Source organism: Callorhinchus milii, unplaced genomic scaffold, assembly GCF_018977255.1.
Source record: "Callorhinchus milii isolate IMCB2004 unplaced genomic scaffold, IMCB_Cmil_1.0 Scaffold15, whole genome shotgun sequence".
Taxonomy (NCBI): Eukaryota; Metazoa; Chordata; class Chondrichthyes; order Chimaeriformes; family Callorhinchidae; genus Callorhinchus; species Callorhinchus milii.
The window spans coordinates 16,690,572-16,711,120 of record NW_024704756.1 but is presented as its reverse complement, the minus strand read 5'-3'; the positions used below and the strand labels follow the sequence as shown (position 1 = coordinate 16,711,120).

The following is a 20,549-nucleotide window of genomic DNA, read 5'->3' as shown; positions in this document are numbered from 1 at the left end:
TAATAATCCCTCAAAAATAAATAAATAAATCTAATCACTCAATCCACGACTGTTTGTGGGACGCTGCTGTGCGCAATTGGTTGCCGCGTTTTGCCCGCAAAATAATAATAATAATAATCCTTGCCTTTGATATAGCGCTTTTCACGTCGGGAGGACGTCCCAAAGCGCTTCACAGAACACACTGTAAAGTGAATTGACTGTATATTTGTGGGCGAACGCGGCAGCCAATTGCGCACAGCAATGTCCCACAAACAGTCGTAGATTGAAAATGACCAATTTATTATTGTTTTTGGTTTTGGAGGGATTATTAGGCTCTGTGTGGAGTAAGGAAACTTGCCCAAGGTTTCGCCCTCTGCCTGGGATTGAACTCAGGTCTCTCACTTGCAAAGCGAGTGCTCTAACCACTGAGCTACAGGACTCCACAACTGAGCTACAGGACTCCACTGTATCCAAAGTATACAGTCAATTCACTTTACAGTATATTCTGTGAAGCGCTTTAAGAAGTCTTGAAGACATGATAAGGCATTATATCAAAAAAAAGGAAATGTAAGGATTATTAGTGCAAAGCTCCACCAACACTGCACTAGAATGTCAGCCGAGACAACGAGCTCAAAGCCTTGTGACTTAGAGGAGACTGTGCCACTCATCGACCCACCCTAATGCCTTTACACAGAATGCAGGGAGGGACCTGTGGATCAGAATCCACAAAAGCAATAAATAGTTATCAGTTAATTCCTGCAAGAATACCCAGTTCATTATTCACATTATCCACACTAACTCTCTCCTGAACTAAGATGTGACCCTGATATGAATTTGTGGAAATTTTGGAAGACGTTTCTTTTTAAGAACTGCTTCTGAATAGAGACTGAATTTTTTTTTGAATCAAAAACTTTAAGACAGTGGTGTTAAAACTAAGGTCAGGTGGATTTTCAGGCCTCGATTTCTTTGATTCAACACATTCCCCTCATTTTCCATTACGTATTTTTAGTAATAAAGACACAGACTCACTGATATCTTCAACAACTACAGTATTATCCATAGAGATGTAAACCGCCAGAGTGTTCCACTCATCGAATAAGGTGAGCTTCCTACAGAGAAACAAAGTGAGAGATTAGTCTGTAATTTAGTCACAAGGGAGAGGACCCAAGTTTGATTCCCAGACAGGGCGAAACATTGGCCAAGTTTCCTTATTCCGCAAGCCTGTTTACCTAGCAGTAAGTAGGAACTTGGTTGTTAGTCGATTGGCGGATCATTTTTCCGGGGGTAATAATCCCTTCAAGAAAATAATAATAATTTGGTCACTCAATCCATGACTGTTTGTGGGACACTGCTGTGCTCAACTGGCTTCCCGTTTCGCCCACAAAATATACAGTCACTACACTTTACAGTATATTCTGTGAAAGTTTTCGAGATGTCTCGAAGACGTGATAAAGTGCTATATCAAATACTAGATTATTACACATTATTATAGTCTAGCAAACTTCTTACAACAGTAAAAACAAGAGGCTGAGGAGATCCCACTTACCTCCTCCTCTAAGGAGAACAGTAAAACAAAATCTAACAGCTTGCATACTAACAGACTAAAGGCAGAAATCATTGGTAACTTTATGATCAGCATAATCTTTATGCAACATAATAAACACCAGAAGCCATGTGTCCATGATACTGTGTCAGCAGTGTTTACAATTACATACGGAATGCCATGAGGCAGATTTATCACGAGGGCTTGGTCACACAGACAAGGTGAAGAGGAACTTAATACAAGGGTTTAATATTCATGTGTTTAATAATAATTAGACACCAGAAAGTATTTCTTTATACAACAATAACTTGCATCTATATAGCACCCTTCATGTGGGGTAGAGTCCCAGAGCGCTTATATAAAGTTTAATGGTAATTAACAACTGGAACAAGGTTACCAGGATGGATGGATGAGGCCAGATCACTGGCAGACATTTCAGAAACGGCTCGATACTGTTACGGGAGGGATGGTGGAGTGGATATACCATAAGGATGGGATGTGATACACCAAATACACACCTTCATCTCCAGACCTCTATGATCCTGTGAGTCTACGAGAACCATTTAAATTCAAACAAATTTTGAAAAGCATTAACCAAAATAAACATACAGATGTTAAAGATTCCCTTAAACTCTATAACAGTTTGATGGGACGTTGCTCTGAAACTTAAATTGTTCACTTACTTCAATACTTGGGCCACAGTGTTAGGTCCGTACCATTCGCCTACAGATTTACCCTCTCCCACTCCCATCTGAGCTGTTAGGAAAAGCAGAAAGAACACATTTAGAACCGGATCTCTCTTTAGGTTCACATTAACACTGAGTTGTGAATAAAAATTATTTCATGAAGTACTCGGGAGAACAGAATACTTAATAAACTGCAGGTTTCATGACTCACACCCAAAACTGACAATCTCAGAAAAATACACGTCTTGTGGACTGAATCCATCGAGTGATGCGCTGATCAGACTGAGCAAAGGCACTTACAGACTGGAGGGTTAGAAACTAGCAATTTTCAGCAGAGGAGGTCATTTAGCCCATTGAGTCTGTGTCGCTGCCACCTTTTTTTAATAAATGTTGCCATTTTTATTAATCCTACTTTGCAGTTATTTCCTCAATTCCCTGACAAAGAACTCGTCAGAAAAACAGCAGCATTAAACTCTGGCTTGTGACATAAAGTGCGCCTCCTGTGGAGGTCACACAACTCACGAGCACCTGGCTCCAACATTGAACAAACTGTCTCTGGTGTTTGCCACAAATTCCCTCTCATCAGGTCAGAGAGCACGAGGGGGCCCGGGAGCAATCACTGCCTTATGGAAATGAATCTCATCGCTAAGCATCCGCATGGCCCCCCCGTGCCCCGCGCCGCCCTTACCCATCTGATGAATGGAGTAGCAGCTGTCCTTCCTGTCCAGGAAACACTGCAGGATCCGGTGGTAATCCTCTGGCTGCCATTTGCCTTTCTCCCAGCGCCAATCTGCAACACGACGAACACACGTGTGTACGGACCGCAAATAACACGCCTGGTCTGAGAGGACTGGATCATCAGTCTCACCAGCGCCCCCCCACCCCCTCTTCAACTATTACCTGCAACACATCTCTGTGTCTATATTTTTTAAAAGCATTTTGGTTTAGATATCAGAGTAGGAAGAAAATTAGCTGCGAGGGGTGAATTACAAACAGGGGTGAGATGGATTCACAGGTACAGACCCAATGTCCTCACAATTATGTTCTCAAGAGGCCTGTTTATATTTTTACCCAACACCCACAGAAAAACACCAAACCTACTTTCACATCCACTCTTTATTCACTTATAAAAGTATTAGAATTCATTGTCCATTACTAACTCAATGAGTTGCTGGCCCAGGGATGTTCTACCCTCCGCGCTCCCCTCCCACCCCCGCCATGTCTTTCCTGGGGAGTTAAGTGTGCACAGTCTCGCTCACTTCGGTTTAAGATGACGACAGTGGGTTGGTGCTTTTTGACCATCCATACTGTAGTATGAACACAGGGGGAATGGAAAGAATAAGCACTGTGGGGAACCACGTACAAGACACCTCCACCCACAAAATAGATAATCTCATGATACAAGTTACCAGCAATGCTTCTGCTCCAACCCCAAGTCTATCTCCGCAACTCCTCACAGCTCATCAGGTTTGTGAAACAGTGGAGTTTCCTGTTGAATGTTTTCCTCATCAGATGAGCTGTTGTGCCCCTGCTCCTGGTCACTGTCCTCCCCTTCCTCTCGCTTCTTTACCTCCTTCATTTTCTTCCCTTTCTTTTTGATCCCTTCCTTCTTCTTTTTCCCATCATTCGTCTTCTTTTTCTTCTTTTTCTTTTTCTCGTCAATCGCTTCCAAGTCGCCTTTCTGGGCTGTCCACACTTCTTTCAAACATTCTGAAACACATTCAACATTCCCATTTGTAAGTGGTTAAACTGCGCTACAGTTCCAATACGATGCCATAAATTGCACTGAAACACACAATTCCTGGACAGACCTTCAAGACATTTTCATACCTCCTTTTCACTTTTGAAACGTCTCTAAACTCTTCACAAGTAATTACAGTAAAGCATAGTGACTTATTGTAAGCAACCATGGCAACCATTTGGGCTGCAAAGTGCACCAACGCCCACCAACAAGGTGAATGCTCGATTCATCTGGAGGATTGTTGGCCAGGACACTGGGAGAAGCTCCCTTCTCTTTTGCGATAGCCTCATGAGATGCTTTAACGTCCACCAGAGAACAGACAGATCAATTATGTACACTGGTGGAGCAGGCTGGATGGGCTGAACGGCCTCCTCCCATTCCTATATTTGGCCCAGCAGATCCCAGACAGTAAACCTTTGGGATAGTTAAACTGATTTTTCCTCCACTTTACATATTAAATGAACACAAGCCCCATTAGCTCTGGGTTCCATACCCTTCTCGTGAGACTTCAGCACATGCTGTTCACACAGGAAGTGGGTGAGATCATCTTCCTGATGGTTTTTGTACCAATCTTCAATGACATCTTCAAACTCCTCCAGCATCACATCACACTGAGGAGCAAAAGATAGGACACAATAGGGTGAGATAGCCTCCACTCCCTTCCCTCTCAAAGGAGATTGACCAGTCATCTGCCACCTGATCCTAAAAAGTTAGAAGAACCAAATATCTATCCCTTACTGACTCGCATCAGCCCGACTCTGTTCCAACTCTCCTGAACTCAAAACTGTGGCAGGCTTGAGGGGCTGAATGGCCTACTCCTATTCCTATGTTCCTAAAGGAGACTAGGACCCAAGCCCAAGAAGAACAACAGTGAATAGGCAGATTTAACTGCTTGACAGAGAGAGAGAGAGAGTGAGAGAGGTGAATGTGTGGAATTGACAAGCCAGGGAGGCAGATCCTGCCAGCAAACTTTGAAAGGGAAATAGCAAGTTATTTGATGAAGGAATCAATTGAAGGGTGTGACAGATAGAGGGGTAACACCACTTATTTACTTGAGATGGACCGCGATGATCTTTTTTGCCCTTGTATGTTCCTGAAACAATACTAATAATGGAAGAAAACACCCTACATTGGGGCCTCCTGTGCTGTAACATTCTCTGATCCTACGTTCAGTCTAGGGCCGGGACTGTGACAACCGATCTTCAAGTACCTGTTTCTTCATGTCCGACACCTCAGCAGACGTCTCATTCCACAGCTCGTAGGGGATATCCATCACCACTTTAACACCTTTATGAACGAGGCCATGGAGGGTCTGAAAGGTCTCGCTCATCCCCTGGTTTGCAAACAGAAACGATACGATGTCAGTGACTACGCCAGAACATTGTCTATGCCCATCACAGATTCCTGTAGTGTAGTGGTTAGTGCACTTGCCTCACGAGGGAGAGGCCTCGAGTTCGATTCCCAGACAGGAAGCAACTCTGTTTACCTAGCGGTAAGTAAGAACCTGGTTGTTAGTTGATTGGCAGATCACTTTCCGGGGGTAATAATGCATCCAAAAAAGTAATAATAATAATTTGGTCACTCAATCCACGACTGTTTGTGGGACACTGCTGTGCGCAATTGGTTGCCACGTTTCTCCCACAAAGTACACAGTCAATTTACTTTACAATATATTCTGAAGTGCTTTGAGCCGTCTGAACGATGTGATAAGGAGCTATATCAAAATGCAAGGATTATTATTATTGTTGTTCGCTGGAGGGGGTGAGGGGTGGAGGAGGGAGATACTTTCACAGGAAGTAACAGGAATGAAATGACCCCATTTTCAAATACCACATCCTCCCTCCTTACCTCACATGCCCTTCATCATCAAGGAATTGCCCCTTACTGTAAAAGCAGCTCAACCAACACCCCTCACCTCACCTTAGCAAAGCGATTGCTCCCACTCCTCTCCTTGTGAAGGTTGTACTGCAGCAGGCGGTTGCAAATGTTTTCGGTCACTTCAATCAGCCGAATATCTCTTTGAAGAGAGAGAAAAAGGAATGAACTTTTGCACAGCAGAGACCATTCCTGCTTCGCTTCTCAGGGTGGCTTAGTCACTTCATTTATGTCGGGGGGGGGGTTAATAAAAGGAGTAACCACATGGGGCTGAACAACACAGAAAGGTCCACAGTCAACAAATACAGTCAGGATATGTGGCCAGCTCACTGTCTCATCAATGGGACTTGGCGGTACAGTATAAACACATTCTCATCTCTACAAAGCCAAAGCCCTGGTGGCTCGGGCAATGCTAGTTATAAGCTAACACCACTCCCATGGAAGGGAATGCAATATCAAACCATACTCACAAATGGATCCAGAGCATAACTGGCAATTGCAAGAGGAATAACTGGAAAAAAAAACTTAAATAATGTAACGCTGTAATAAAATGAAACCGCAGACATGCAATGATATGCTTACGAGTGCCTGTATTTTATTTTCGACCCTTTTCCTTCCAGAAAGCCATATTTGGTGTCAATCACCTCATTGGTTTTCCCCGTCTCCTCGAAGGCCGATTTCAGTTCCACGGAGAGGAATTTGCACACTGGGGGAACAAACACAGAGGCGGACACTGATGGGGGAACGAATCAAGAGGTGAACATTGCTGTGGGACATGGACCCGGAGCAGAAATAACACAGTCTGAGGTTTTTGCGGGTTTGTGAGCTCCTTGAAACTCTGGAACAGTCTATCCCCTGCGTCCAGCCTCCGCTTATAGCGAGACAGCAGGAAACAGAGCAGGTTATTTACAGTGTTTAACAAGCTCTTGCCTCTGCTGCCTGGCCTGGGCAGTTTGAACGCTCGCCCTCCCACCAATTCGCAGTCACTCCCTCACCCTCTCTCCGGGTGTGATCAGCATCTCAGGATCGCTTCACGTTTTGGCCCAAACACAGAAAGATATTGGCAGAATGTTCATCCCATTATATTCCTGATCTAACCTCAATGCAAGAAACCCCTTTAATTCTCAAAACACAGCACCATAATCCCAACATAATCCCGTGCAATCAAATAGAAACAAATGCCCCAATATTTACTCAACTCCTCCTCCCCCCCCCCACCCCCCCGCCCCAGTAAATTTAAAAGTAAAATGAAGTTCCTTTTGCCAAAACTCATCTCATCGTAAATTCCTACTGAGGAAGGACACAAGTCACGAGGCACTCGTGTGCAGTCGTGTGAGACATGAGTGAGCTGTGACGAACCGGTAAAACTTTGCACTCCCACAGGAATAATACTCCTAAATGCAAAATACTGAAGACGCTGGAAATCTGAAACAAGAACAGAAGTCGCTGGGAAACACTCGGCAGGTCAGGCAGCACCTACGGAGAGAGGAAAGTGAGTCAACGTTTCGGGTTCTGACGAAGGGTCGTGGACCCGAAACGTTGACTCACTTTCCTCTCTCCATAGACGCTGCCTGACCCGCCGAGTGGTCCCAACCCCTTTGGAATACTTCTTCTGTTCAGTCACTCAGTGGGTAATACTTTATAACCATTGGATTCCGCCATTTATTGAGAAGAAAAATCAGAAGGATTCAGGAATTGGTTTGAACACCGACAACCACAGTCGCTGGGAGCCGGCGGTCTGGTCTGCCCGGCAGTATCCCGACCTCAGGCCCACGGCGTCCCAAAGCTCACAAAACAAGTAGAAAGAACCCAATAGTGTTGGTACAGGTAACAAACTCAGAACCCCCCCCCCTACCCCCACCCCACCCCACCTCCCCCTCTCCCTCCCCCCACTGTGATTATTTTAAAAGCAATCCGAAGAATCCTTTAATAGCTAAGGGCCAGTTCTCTCCCACACTGTGTGCTGCCGCGTTTCGCCCACAAAACATTGAGCCAATTTACAGCGTATCCTGGGAAGCGCTTTGAGACGTCTCGGAGACACGATAAAAGGCGCTGTATCAAATGCGAGGATTATTATTATCATCATCATCATCACCATCATCATGAACAGCAACATGACCGAACTGGTCTGCCTGAAAGGACAAACAACATTGTGATCATCGTCTCCAGACCGTGGCAGAGCCCCCCCCCCCCCACCCCCCACTCCCTCTGTAGGTGAGGTCAGCCTCCCCAGGTGGCTGATGATGTCCAGTCGGGCGCTTTTTTCTTTTTTTAAAAAAAAACAACGAAATACACAGACACACAGCCCCCCCCCCACCACCAAAAAAAACCCACACACCCACCTTCGCACTTATCAGGCAGTTTCACCCACTCGGAGTCATCGGCGGCCCAGACCGCGCTGGACAGCAGGAGGAGGGCTGTGAGCAGCTCTGGAGAGGTCAGCATGGCTGGGGGTCAGGCTGTGGGGTTGTTGTGGGGGGGGGGGGGGTCAGGCTGTAGGGTGGGGGGGGTCAGGCTGTGGGGGGGTCAGGCTGTGGGGGGTCAAGCTGTAGGGTGGGGGGGGGTCAGCCTGTGGGGGGGGGGGTCAGGCTGTGGGGGGGGGGGGTCAGGCTGTAGGGGGGCTCGGGGGGGGGGGGGGGGCTCAGGCTGTGGGGGGGCTCGGGGGGGGGGGCTCAGGCTGTGGGGGGGCTCGGGGGGGGGTCAGGCTGTAGGGGGGGCTCGGGGGGGGGGGCTCAGGCTGTGGGGGGGCTCGGGGGGGGGGCTCAGGCTGTGGGGGGGCTCGTGGGGGGGTCAGGCTATAGGGGGGGCTCGGGGGGGGTCTCAGGCTGTGGGGGGGCTCGGGGGGGGGCTCAGGCTGTGGGGTGGGGGGGGTCAGGCTGTAGGGGGGGCTCAGGCTGTGGGGGGCTCGGGGGGGGGGGGCTCAGGCTGTGGGGTGGGGGGGCTCAGGCTGTGGGGGCTCGGGGGGGGGGCTCAGGCTGTAGGGGGGGCTCGGGGTGGGGGGGCTCAGGCTGTGGGGGGCTCGGGGGGGGGGGGGGCTCGGGCCCTATCACAGCTGTTGGGCCTCAGACTCCGGTCGTCTGTCGATCAAAGTGGTAACATTATTGTATCCGTTTCCTGCCGCTTCTCCGCCAATCACAGACACCGGCACAGGCCCCGCCCCCTCCGCTCTGTTACCATCTTCGCGTTTAAAGGGACAGAGCGAGAAAGAGGGGGAGTGTGACTGACAGGAGGGGAGAGAGGGTCAGGGGAGAGGGTGAGGGGGGGAGAGGGTCAGGGGGAGAGGGTGAGGGGAGAGGGTGAGGGGAGAGGGTGAGGGGGGGAGAGGGGTGAGAGAGGGTCAGGGGGGAGAGGGTCGGGGGGGGAGAGGGGGGGGGGGAGAGGGTCAGGGGGGGTGAGGGGCAGGGGAGAAGGTGGGGCAGGGGAGAGAGGGTCAGGGGGGGGTGAGGGGCAAGGGGAGAAGGTGGGGCAGGGGGAGAGAGGGAGAGGGGGCGGGGCAGGGGGAGAAGGTGGGGCAGGGGGAGAGAGGGTCAGGGGGGGTGAGGGGCAAGGGGAGAAGGTGGGGCAGGGGGAGAGAGGGAGAGGGGGCGGGGGAGAAAGTGGGGCAGGGGGAGAGAGGGGGAGGGGCAGGGGGGGAGAGAGAGAGAGAGAGAGAGGTTGAACTCAAACCTCACCTCACAAGGTGAGTTCGGATGAAGAAGCCCTTTGGCCCATTTGATCTCATCCATCAGGAACAGCGAAACCTTCCATCACAGCATCAGGCGGTTTTTTAAAAGAGCCCAATGTCTTGGCCTTCCGGGGGATACCGAAAACCTCCCGCGTCGGTCCTGAAATTGCCTCCTTTGAAACTCTAAATCTCTCGTTCCTCTCGTTCTGCCGTCTTGGTCCATCCTGAAGCCCCGTTGGGGGTTTAGATTTTCAATCCCATTTAAAATTTTACGCACGTCTCGATATGGTCCCCTCTGAAACATCTCTCCATGGTGAGAAGTTGTGACTTGTCTAATTGTTAACCATGAAACAAAAGAAAACCTTACAATTTGAAGAGTGAACTTATTTCTGGGACCTCGTTGGTACAGATTGTGTCGTGTTTACCTCCCCCACATCTCAGTTTCTAACAATTTTACTTTACAAAGTACTTTGAGATGCTTATGCTCCGTGAGTGGCTCTAATATAAAAGCAAGTTCTTGTAGCAATCTGCTCAGTCCAATAGATATGGGGCATAGCAAACCTCCTGCTTGGTAAGAGATTAAATAACAACAAATTACACAGCGCTTGTGACATCAGGAGGACATCCCAAGGCGCTGGACAGTCAAGGATTTGGACCCATGCTGGGGGTTGGGATCAAGAGGGGTGGGGGGTAGAGAGGATAATAATATTATAATAATAATAATTCCTTGCATTAGATGTAGTGCTTTTCACATCTAGAAGTCTCAAAGCGCTTCACAGCATATGCTGTAAAGTGAATTGACCGTATGTTTACAGGATAGGGGTATGAGGGTGACCAAAGGTGCGGTCGAAGAGGATGGTCTTGAAGGAGGCAAGGGGGGTGGGGGGCCGAGGTGGAGGGACTGTGGGATGGTGTTCCAAAGGGTGGGGGGCAGAGGCAGAAACTAATAAGATCTTTGGAAATAAACTTTTCTGTCACAAACAGATCACAATTCAGGGTTCGCTGTCTGTTTGTGGCACATATAATAATTTAAATATAATTCCATTTATTTTTACCTTTCACTTAGAAAGTTGTAGCTGATTCTTGCAGGGTCTGAACTAAACGTGGTCTCAGTGGATCCCGAACATGGGGAACCAAGCAGATTAAATCTCAGGTGTCCAGTCATCTGTAGCTGCTGCTAAACTCTGAAGACAGCTGATGTCCTGCTTGCACTGGTCACTTTAATCTCCTTTGCTAACTTCTCTGCGGTTTTCTTTCTCAGATCCCTGAAAGTGCATCACAGCAAAGCAAAAGTTCTGCACTTTGGTGTGGGAGAATCATTGGTGAGGAAATGACGATTGCCTCTGGGTTGTAGAACAGAGGAAATACACATGTATATATATATGTGTGTGTAGATAGAGAGAGAGAGAGCGCACGCAGGGAAGGAAACACTTGCTCTTGAGCCGTTATTGTCATCAGACCACATTGAGAGCGAGAGCTAGGTGAATGGAATGGAAATAAAATCGACTGAGGATTAGACTCGCAAGATGTCTAGCAGTTACTTTCTGGGATCTGGGGAGCTGTTTCCCTTCATCTGTCTGCTTCTTCTCCACTCAGCTGAGCCCAATGTATCATCTGAACGTGAGTCTTTCTCAACTAAAAGTTAAGACTAAAAGTATTTTTTCGCCCAGTACCTGACAGGAAACGAATTTGAAGTGCGCCACACCATCGGATCAGAAATAAATACATTTAGACTTTTTTTTAACGCTTGGTTTGGGCTACTTGGAAAAAACAGTTAAATCTAAATTCAAGAGAATAAGAAAATAATTTACACAGTGCCTTTCATGTATCTAGAATTCTTCCTAACCCGTCAGACTTGTTTTATTTTTCTTGGCGGGGGGCGGGAGTGGAATTGAATGGTTAAGAACAAGAGATTGGGAGGTGGAATAGAGATATAAAACATAAGAACATAAGAATTTTCTAAATTTTCTAGACGATGAAGGCCAGGGTCCATCCAATTCACCTTCCACTATCCCAGCTGTCGCCTGCACTTGTCATGTCCCAAACTAGAAGCTGTATCTCCCAGATATTATTTCCTAACTAATTTGATTGTCTAATCATGATTGACATTGTGAGTCCCAGCGTAAGGTCTCCATTCGACCTCACATTCCAATAATCTCAACTGCTCTTATCTTCTGTTCTCCACCGCTCAACCCTCCCCACCCAGTCCACCGCCCCCCACCCCCACCACCACCCACAAAAACAATGACTGATTAGAAACTCAGAAAAGAGATCATTTAGAATTATTTTCTTGAGTTAAGATCTTATCTTTTTCCGTGTAGCCCAAACCAAGGACATTGCAAAACGGATAAAAAAAAACGCTGAATCGATTCGAATAATTAACCTAATCCTTCCTGAATACCTCATCCTGCCATCTCCTCAAGGCAGCAGTAGGCTATTTGTCAAATCAATCCAGCATTTTGGCATCAACCACCCTTCCATGTCCCCCACATGGCCCGCTCCATCGTCTCAAGATCCTCCTCTTCAACCGTACATTCGGTCACCCTCCTACCCACACTCTTCCTGCCCTCCACCCTTCCTGACCCCAACCCCCAACTCAAGTCCAAATCCCTGATTGTCCAGCGTCTTGGGACGTCCTCCCGACTTGAAAGGCGCCGTGTAAATGTCATTTGTTATTGTTGTTGTTCCAGTATCAAAGATGATGATGATGTCGATAATAATAATAATAATAATAATGTGCAGATAATCTGGAAATTTTTAAATTCAATCTTAATTTTGGAAACTGATTCTTTTTAAGAATCAGAAAACCATCTTCCAAATTAAAATCTTATATTTTAAAACAAAAAGATCTTGCGTGCTACTTTAAGGCAATTTATTCTATGAAGCACTTTGATACGTCTAGAAGACGTGAACAGCGCTATATCAAATGCAAGGATTATTATTGTTATTATTATAAGGCAAAATGTCTCACAAGCTGAGGTCAGGTAGGAATTCAGGCCGTTTCTTTGAGATGAAACTGATTAACAGATCTATATTCATTTGAGCATTGGTCTGACATCATTCACCAACCCCCAGTAAACCTCAAACACCTGATTGAAATCTCTGATCGCAAAACCCACAGTGGAATTTTTTGTGACACATTTAGCAATTTCAGAGGATATTTTTATTCATCTGTATCCGAGTTCTTTTTATTCCATTTTTCCACATTGAACATTTAACTGCAACGTAATTGTGGAAAAATTTCCAGGGCTCTGGGGAAAGTGCGGGGAAGTGGGTCTGGACGTCCTCCTGACGTGAAAGGCGCTTTATAAATGGAATCTTGTTGTTGTTGTTGTTGTTGTCTGGCCGGTAGCTCTTTCAAAGAGCTGACACAGGCACGATAGGCCGAATGGTCTCCTTCTGTGCCCTAAGATCCTATGTTTGGCCACGGCAGTTTAATGGCGGTTTAATTTGGAAACTGTGTTTCTCTGCAGTCCTTATCAAGTATTGTGGAAAATTCTTCAATTCAGTTATATTTTTGTGCAGCCTATATCTTCCCTGTGACTTAGAAGCTTGTGGGTTCTGGTCCTAACGTTGGCACTTTCAGTTCAGTGTAGGCAGACATGCCAATGTCGTGGTGGGAGAGTGCTGCGTGCCATCAGAGATGCCATCAAAGATGCCATCCTTTGGATGAGACCTTAAACCAAGTCCCAATCTGTCTGTTCAGGTGGATATTAAAGATCCCAGGACACTATTCAAAAAGAGAGTTCCTCCTGGAGTCCTGGCCAGATCAGAATCAGTCATTGGTGTTTGAGGGGCTTTGCTCTGCATGAATTGACTGCCGCATTTGCCTACAAATTCACAGTCATTACACTTCACAGTTTCTCTCACAAGATCAGTTTCTTTGAAATGAAACAATTCGAGTCATCAGATTTCCAGTTCTTTTCTAAGAAAAGATTTTAGCTTCGGGCAAAGGATTTTAGTTTCAGTGCATCAGCATAAAGTTGGATTGAGGCAATAATTTGTCTGTCTGTCTTTATATTAATAATAATAATCCTTGCATTTGATACAGTGCCTTAATTGTACACAAATATACAGTCAATTCACTTTAGTGGAGTCCTGTAGCTCAGTGGTTAGAGCACTCGCTTTGCAAGCGAGACACCCGGGTTCAATTCCAGGCAGAGGGCGAAACCTTGGGCAAGTTTCCTTACTCCACACAGAGCCTAATAATAATCCCTCCAAAACAGAACAATAATAAATTGGTCATTTTCAATCCACGACTGTTTGTGGGACATTGCTGCGCGCAATTGGCTGCCGCGTTCGCCCACAAATATACAGTCAATTCACTTTACAGTATATTCTGTGAAGAGCTTTGAGACGTTGAGAAGATGTTGAAAAGTGCTATATCAAATGCAAGGATTACTGTTATTATTATTATCACGTCTTCAAGACGTCTCAAAGCACCCCACAGAATGTACTGTAAAATGTAGTGACTTTGTATTTTGCGGCCTAACTGACATGGCTAATCTAGTAATTTCCAATATTCTTTGGAAAAAGAAATCCTATTAGGAATTCCTTTATGAAATACCGCAAATATGGAAGAAGAATGGGATCTTCTTGGTTTGAACCTCTCTTGTACTCTCTTGCCCTGGCGGGAAGGCGGGCGTGCTGGCAGGTGGCAGTGTGTAAGCTCTCTGTGTTGTCTCTGCAGCTGTGAAGTGCATTTGCTACAACAGCGATTTCATGGAGTGCACCTGGAGTCACAGTGATGGGGAACCGAACTACACCATGCACTACTGGTGAGTGTGGCTCAAATGCAACCCAGCAAAGAGGGGTTTAATGGCCTCTTGTCTCTCTCTCTCTTATTCCCGTCCTCCTCTTCAAGCTGACAACTGTGGTTGGTTCTAAGCACTGATGTCTCATGCGCGTCCAAGTGGCCATTCTTCATGTGGAAGCCTGGATGGAGAGTGAGTGTCAGTGAGGTTGTTTGCCCTCATACTGAAACACGATCCTATCCTCGCGTGAGGGTGGGTGAGGGAGGAAACAATGAGATGAGCCAAATAGACCCCTGTAACTCAGTAGTTAAAGCACTCACCTCGCAAGCGAGAGGACCTGTGTTTGATTCCCGGATGGGACAAAACCTGAGGCAAGTTTCCTTACTCCACTCACCTCTATTTACTTAGCAGTAAGTAGGAACCCGGTAGTTGGCGGATCGCTTTCCAGGGGTAATAATCCCTCAAAAATAAATAAATAAAAATCTAATCACTCAATCCACGACTGTTTGTGGGACGCTGCTGTGCGCAATTGGTTGCCGCGTTTTGCCCGCAAAATAATAATAATAATAATCCTTGCCTTTGATATAGCGCTTTTCACGTCGGGAGGACGTCCCAAAGCGCTTCACAGAACACACTGTAAAGTGAATTGACTGTATATTTGTGGGCGAACGCGGCAGCCAATTGCGCACAGCAATGTCCCACAAACAGTCGTAGATTGAAAATGACCAATTTATTATTGTTTTTGGTTTTGGAGGGATTATTAGGCTCTGTGTGGAGTAAGGAAACTTGCCCAAGGTTTCGCCCTCTGCCTGGGATTGAACTCAGGTCTCTCACTTGCAAAGCGAGTGCTCTAACCACTGAGCTACAGGACTCCACAACTGAGCTACAGGACTCCACTGTATCCAAAGTATACAGTCAATTCACTTTACAGTATATTCTGTGAAGCGCTTTAAGAAGTCTTGAAGACATGATAAGGCATTATATCAAAAAAAAGGAAATGTAAGGATTATTAGTGCAAAGCTCCACCAACACTGCACTAGAATGTCAGCCGAGACAACGAGCTCAAAGCCTTGTGACTTAGAGGAGACTGTGCCACTCATCGACCCACCCTAATGCCTTTACACAGAATGCAGGGAGGGAACCTGTGGATCAGAATCCCACCAAAAGCAACTAAATAGTTATCAGTTAATTCCCTGCAAGAATACCCAGTTCATTATTCACATTATCCACACTAACTCTCTCCTGAACTAAGATGTGTTGCACACCTTCCCCCCCAGGTACGCATCAGAGCCAGCTCAGGAATGTGGCTCCTACATCCAGCAGGACGGCTACAACATTGGCTGCAACTTCACAAAGGACAAGATCCGGGAGTTTGTGAATTTTCACGTGAACCGGATTGGGATCATTGGCTCGGAGAGGGTGATCCCCCCCAACCAAACCTTCCAGCTGCAGGACCAAGGTATGCGGGTGTGGGGGCAGGTGGACACAGGGCATGGAGGTGGAGGGGTGGGACACAGAGCGGGGACTGGGAGGGGGTTCTCAGCCACAATCTAAAGATTGAGCGATTAGTTGGGTGTGGTAACGGTTGTTAGCCACTGAACCGGACCAGATTCCTGGTGTCTGGAATTCTTAGTAGCTGGAACGGGCTCGAGTTGAAATTAAAAAAAAATCGATGGGCGTGTAGACTCCCACGGCCCACTCTCCCCTCGCACACGTCCCCTCCCCCCCACTCCACCCCACCTCACCTTGCTCGCTGGCTTTCACTGACCAGGAAGATCGGCTTTGACTCAGCCTCTCGTTGACTGAACTGAGCCCTGAATTGGTTTGAAATCAGGAGCAGGTTAAGCCTGGGGGAACCCCACTAGGGCAGACCTGATGGGGCCGATCGACACATTTCTGTGCTTTCTTCCCAGTGAAACCCAATCCTCCGACAAACCTGACCGTCAACACCACAACCAACAACGGGATCTCCCTGAGCTGGGAGCCACCCATGATCCAACACTGTCTGCAGTATGAGATCAAGTACAAGAGCAACAAGGACAAAGACTGGCAGGTACCGAGAGAGCTTGAATAATGTCAGGCCCACGGATGTACCTTCAGGGCTCAGTTTGGCTCAGTTGGTAGCACTCTCACTCCTTGGTTAACCACACTCTCTCTCTCTCTCTCTCTCTATTACTAATCTCTGTTCAAGCCTTTAAAATCGTTAGTCCAGGCTGACACTCCAGCCCTGGTTGGGGAGGGAGCGTTGGATTGTCTGAGTTGCATCCTTCAGATGACCCATTAAACAGATTCCGTGAACTTTAAATTGCATACCACTCTGTTATTTTTTCCCCTTTTCTCGCCCACAAACAGATTGAATCCCTGCAAGAACAAACAAAGTTTCCCGTGCCGAGTGTGGACCCAAAGAAACTCTACACCTTTAAAGTACGGGCTAAGATCAACGATTTTTGTGGTACAACTCTCTTCTGGAGTGAGTGGAGCTCATCGGTGACTTGGGGCAATTTAGGTAAGTATCAGCACCTCCCTCCTTCCCCACACTACCCCAAGGTTAGAGAGGAAGGAAGATTGGGGGGTGCGGGGGCAGGAGAGGACCATCGCATGTCCGAGCCCCAACTGTGGAACCTTTTCAATCTTAATCTGAAGGTAAATCCAATGTTATTCGCTTTATTCAGGACAATTTCTTTTTCTGTTTCGTAGACGCCACTGAAACTCCCGGAGACACCAGGCTTCAAATGTGCATCACTTTGATCCCTGGACTTATCATTTTGGCTCTAATTTTGCTCGTGCTTATACTAAAGAATGAAAAGTGAGTAGCACAAAGCCTTATTACATCAGCACTTTCTCTCTCTCTCTCTCTTTCTCTCACCTCATTTCAGCATTACTATTTTCTCGTGAGGATCGTAGAATTTTATAGCACAGAAGGAGGTCATTCGGCTCATACTACCTGTTCTAGTGAGAGTGCTACCTGTTTAGTCCCAACTTTCTACCTTCCCCCCTCCCCTCTCACCCCTCCACCTCTCACCCTTTTTATATTTTCCACTTCCCAAACAATTCTTTAATTCCCTTTTAAAAGCAATTACAGATTCTGCTTAAAGCAACATGTTTGATGGGCCATTTCAACATCCTACCAACCCTCTGTGTTGTTTTGCTAAACTCACCCTTTATGTGACTTTGCCTGAAGGAGATTGACCTGTTTTGATCCGGGGCTCACACTCTGCTCATTTCACCCAGTTGTTCATGTCAGCTTTGCCGGTGGGTCTTGAGGTGTGGGGAGAGAATCCGATTCTTGTTTTCGCTCAGTGCCTCCCCACGTGCCTTTGCTTGCTGCGTGGGAGGGGAATCACAAGATTGATTTGGAAAAAGAAGACCCTTCATTGCATTTGGTCTCAGAGTTCCCAATCCTAATGTCCACCATCACAGCACTGAGCTGTTTCTTAAATGAATCCAGCATTCTGACACCAACCTCATTCCAAATCAGTCATTGATTACCCTCTGCCTCCCCCACCCACCCGCCCCTCATCACCCCAAAGGGAAGGATCTTACATGCCTCGGCGCACCATCCAGTGGTCCAGAGCAGAACTGACAGATTCTGGTATCTCAGTTGAGAAGTTGCATGAAAAGGGAACAGTCCCCATTGCTGCCAAACTCCTAACTGGGCTCAGGGACAGTGGCTCATTCCCCAAAGTCCTGGTTTATCCCAATGTTTATTTTCCTCTTCTTCTGCTTCTAGACTCAAGGTCATCATCATCCCAAAGATTCCAAACCCAGGAAGGAGGTTTGACTCTCTGTTCGACAACTTTGGTGGGAACTTTCAGGTAGAAAAATAATTATAACAATAATCATCCCGGTATTTTATAAGTGGGATTGTAACAGCGAAACACCTCAAAGCGCTTCACAGGGAATTGCTCCAAAGCGTAGTTACTGTGTATTTGTAGGCAAACGCATCGGCCAATATGTGCACAGTATTGAACCACAATCAGACACAGAGTAAATGATCTTGAAGGGTACTATATAAACAGGATGTTGTTGATCTCTCTGAAGCTTTACATCTGTGTAAGTGTTTGAGATGCCACTCCCACAGTCCCTCCGCCTTGCCCTCTCCCTTGCCTCCTTCAAGGCCCGTCTCAAGACCTTCCTCTTCAACCGCGCCTTCGGTCACCCTCCTACCCTCCCTGCCCTCCACCCTTCCTGATCCCACCCATTCTCAGGTCAGAATCCCTGACTGTCCTGGTGCTGTGTATAATTGTAATGTGTGTTGAACTGTAGGATTGGCTGGGAGTTCCCAAGGACACGCTGGAGGGCTTCAAACCAATCTACCACGAGAACGCATGCCTCGTGAGCGAGCCCCCTCCCTACTCCAAAGAGGACACCCAGCAGCGAGGACTCTGGCAGCACTTGGAGAGGCCAGTGTTCCTGGGCAAGGACACGGTTCCCAGCAACGGAGGAGGGGTCCAGCCCGAGACCCTCTTCATTGACGTGGTGCGTTTAGCAGAGAGCAATAGGTACGGCATAAACAAAAACATCTACGTGAGGGTTTAGACACTGCGACACAACCAACACGGGGGAGAATTGACGGCATTCTAAACCCCTCCCCCAACCAATCGCTTGCCCTCAGAATACATGACGCACAAAAAACATGTTCTTCCACATGTGGTTTCCACAGGTTTTTCCCCTAATGAGAAACGTGGTCTCTCTCCCCATAGAAGTAGTTATGCAAAAAAAAATTAACTCTTTTTAGGTGGAACTTCCAAAAGGTTGGACACACCCCATCCCCGATGTAAACAATGGGGCAAAACTCCTCGGTCTTTATACCGCTGCTTCCCCACCCCCCAACTCCCACCCCCACTCAACCCCTCTCCCCCCACCCCCACCACTCCCCACCCCACTCCCTGGGATAAACTTGGCCGGGGAAAATCCGGATTTCACCCTTTCTTCCTCAACAGGAAATAAATATCAATTCCCTGCCCCCCCACAGCACCCCCCCACCCCCCAACCCCCCCCTCCCCACCACAAAAAAATGAATCAACTTAAAAGCCGTCCCGAGTTAAACTGTTAAAATTCACACCGACTCCTCCGAATCGGTAAGCCAAGCACTTTCACCCCGTAGAAAGGCGGCCTCCGAGTGCGCCGCTTTGCTCTGCTGCGCTTGTTACGTGTATCGTACCCCGAGTGGGGCAACCGACTGACCCGAGTCTTGTTCTTTTATCTTTCCGTTGCTTCCCCCCGTGGCGCCAGTGGCGGCAGGGAATGTGGCTGAGCAACAAAACAGGAAGCGCCCAGAAGCCAGCGAGCGTCGGAGGCAGCCTGGGGGAGTAGCGCAGGAGCAGATAAGCAGCCACTCTTCGTTCGCAGCGCTCCGAGATGTCGGGCTCATGACGGGCGCTATATGTGCACAGAACAACAACAGCAAAATTATATTTGTAACGCGCCTTTCACGTGGGGAGGACGTCCCAAAACACCGACCGGACAGTCAGAGCTTCGGACCCGAGCCGGTGTGGTGGGGGGAGCGGGGTCAGGGAGGGCGGAGGGCAAGGGGACGGCAGGAGGGTGATCGAAAGCTTGGTCAAAGAGGAGGGTCTTGAGATGGCTCTTGAAGGAGAGGAGAGAGGGGGCGAGGTGAGGGACTGCGGGATGGACTTCCAGAGGGTGGGGGCAGAGTGGCTGAAGGCCCACTCGCCAATAGTGGGGCGAGCGAGGCGGGGGACATGAAGCAGGCGGAGCCCGCTGAGTGGAGGGAGCGAGCAGGATTGTAGGGGGTTGGGAGGTCGCAGAGGTAGGGAGGAACCAAGCCCCCTACCGCCTCGCCCCCTCCCTTGCCTCCCTCAAGACTTGTTTCAAGACCCTTCTCTTTGACCGTGCCTTCTATCACCATCCTTCCCCCCCACCCACCTCCCCGCCCTCTACCCTCCCCGATCACAACCCCAGCTCGGGTCCCAAACTCTTGACGGTCGAGCGCCTTGAAAGGCGCTTTACACATGTAATTGGTTGTTGTTGCCACAAGAAACAAAGAACCCTTATATCAAGAAGTTAATAATGACTTATGGAACGTTTGTATTTACTGTGATGCTTCACTTTTTGTCCAGAGTATTTTCTAACTGTGTTTCCTCGGGGCTCTGTTTATGATCAATATTTGTAGAGCGGGCGGGGGAGGGGGAGGGGGCAGGAGCCAGATGCCATTTAATGTCAGAGCTAAAGATCCTCAAGTCTGATTACATTCAGGGAAATAAATCGTCACAGGTTATTTCCACAGCTTGGCCACTTGGTAAACAGAGGCAATCGAGCCCACGACAAATTAAAGGCTCGAAAT

General features: G+C 47.7%; 2 protein-coding genes across 2 annotated transcripts in view; one reads left to right on the top strand and one right to left on the bottom strand.

Annotated features, from left to right (window-relative positions):
• LOC103179597 overlaps window positions 1–7,097 on the bottom strand; it is a 36,105-nt gene extending 29,008 nt beyond the window's left edge. The window contains exons 1-9 of the mRNA XM_042340837.1: window positions 7,088–7,097; window positions 6,407–6,530; window positions 5,870–5,966; window positions 5,160–5,282; window positions 4,443–4,560; window positions 3,779–3,918; window positions 2,897–3,101; window positions 2,206–2,278; window positions 1,009–1,088 (exon numbers count right to left, since the gene is read on the bottom strand). Coding sequence (XP_042196771.1) covers window positions 1,009–1,088; window positions 2,206–2,278; window positions 2,897–3,101; window positions 3,779–3,918; window positions 4,443–4,560; window positions 5,160–5,282; window positions 5,870–5,966; window positions 6,407–6,530; window positions 7,088–7,097 — 970 coding nt within the window. The remainder of the gene's footprint in view (window positions 1–1,008; window positions 1,089–2,205; window positions 2,279–2,896; window positions 3,102–3,778; window positions 3,919–4,442; window positions 4,561–5,159; window positions 5,283–5,869; window positions 5,967–6,406; window positions 6,531–7,087) is intronic.
• A 66-nt stretch (window positions 7,098–7,163) lies between these two features.
• Window positions 7,164–19,769, top strand: LOC103179080 (cytokine receptor common subunit gamma). The gene is made up of 11 exons (XM_042340836.1): window positions 7,164–7,167; window positions 8,182–8,261; window positions 10,750–10,810; window positions 14,179–14,266; window positions 15,520–15,701; window positions 16,156–16,295; window positions 16,595–16,748; window positions 16,940–17,048; window positions 17,973–18,057; window positions 18,509–18,744; window positions 19,478–19,769. The coding sequence occupies exons 1-11, from the start codon at window positions 7,164–7,166 to the stop codon at window positions 19,497–19,499; spliced, it is 1,161 nt and encodes a 386-aa protein (XP_042196770.1). The 3' UTR covers window positions 19,500–19,769.
• Window positions 19,770–20,549: the final 780 nt, after the last annotated feature.

Excerpts from the sequence above, each read along its gene's own strand:
- LOC103179080 (XM_042340836.1), top strand. Across the intron at positions 8,262-10,749 it reads CTGTGAGCAGCTCTGGAGAG|ATCCCTGAAAGTGCATCACA; the intron begins GTCAGCATGGCT and ends TTTCTTTCTCAG. Across the intron at positions 16,749-16,939 it reads GGTGACTTGGGGCAATTTAG|ACGCCACTGAAACTCCCGGA; the intron begins GTAAGTATCAGC and ends TCTGTTTCGTAG.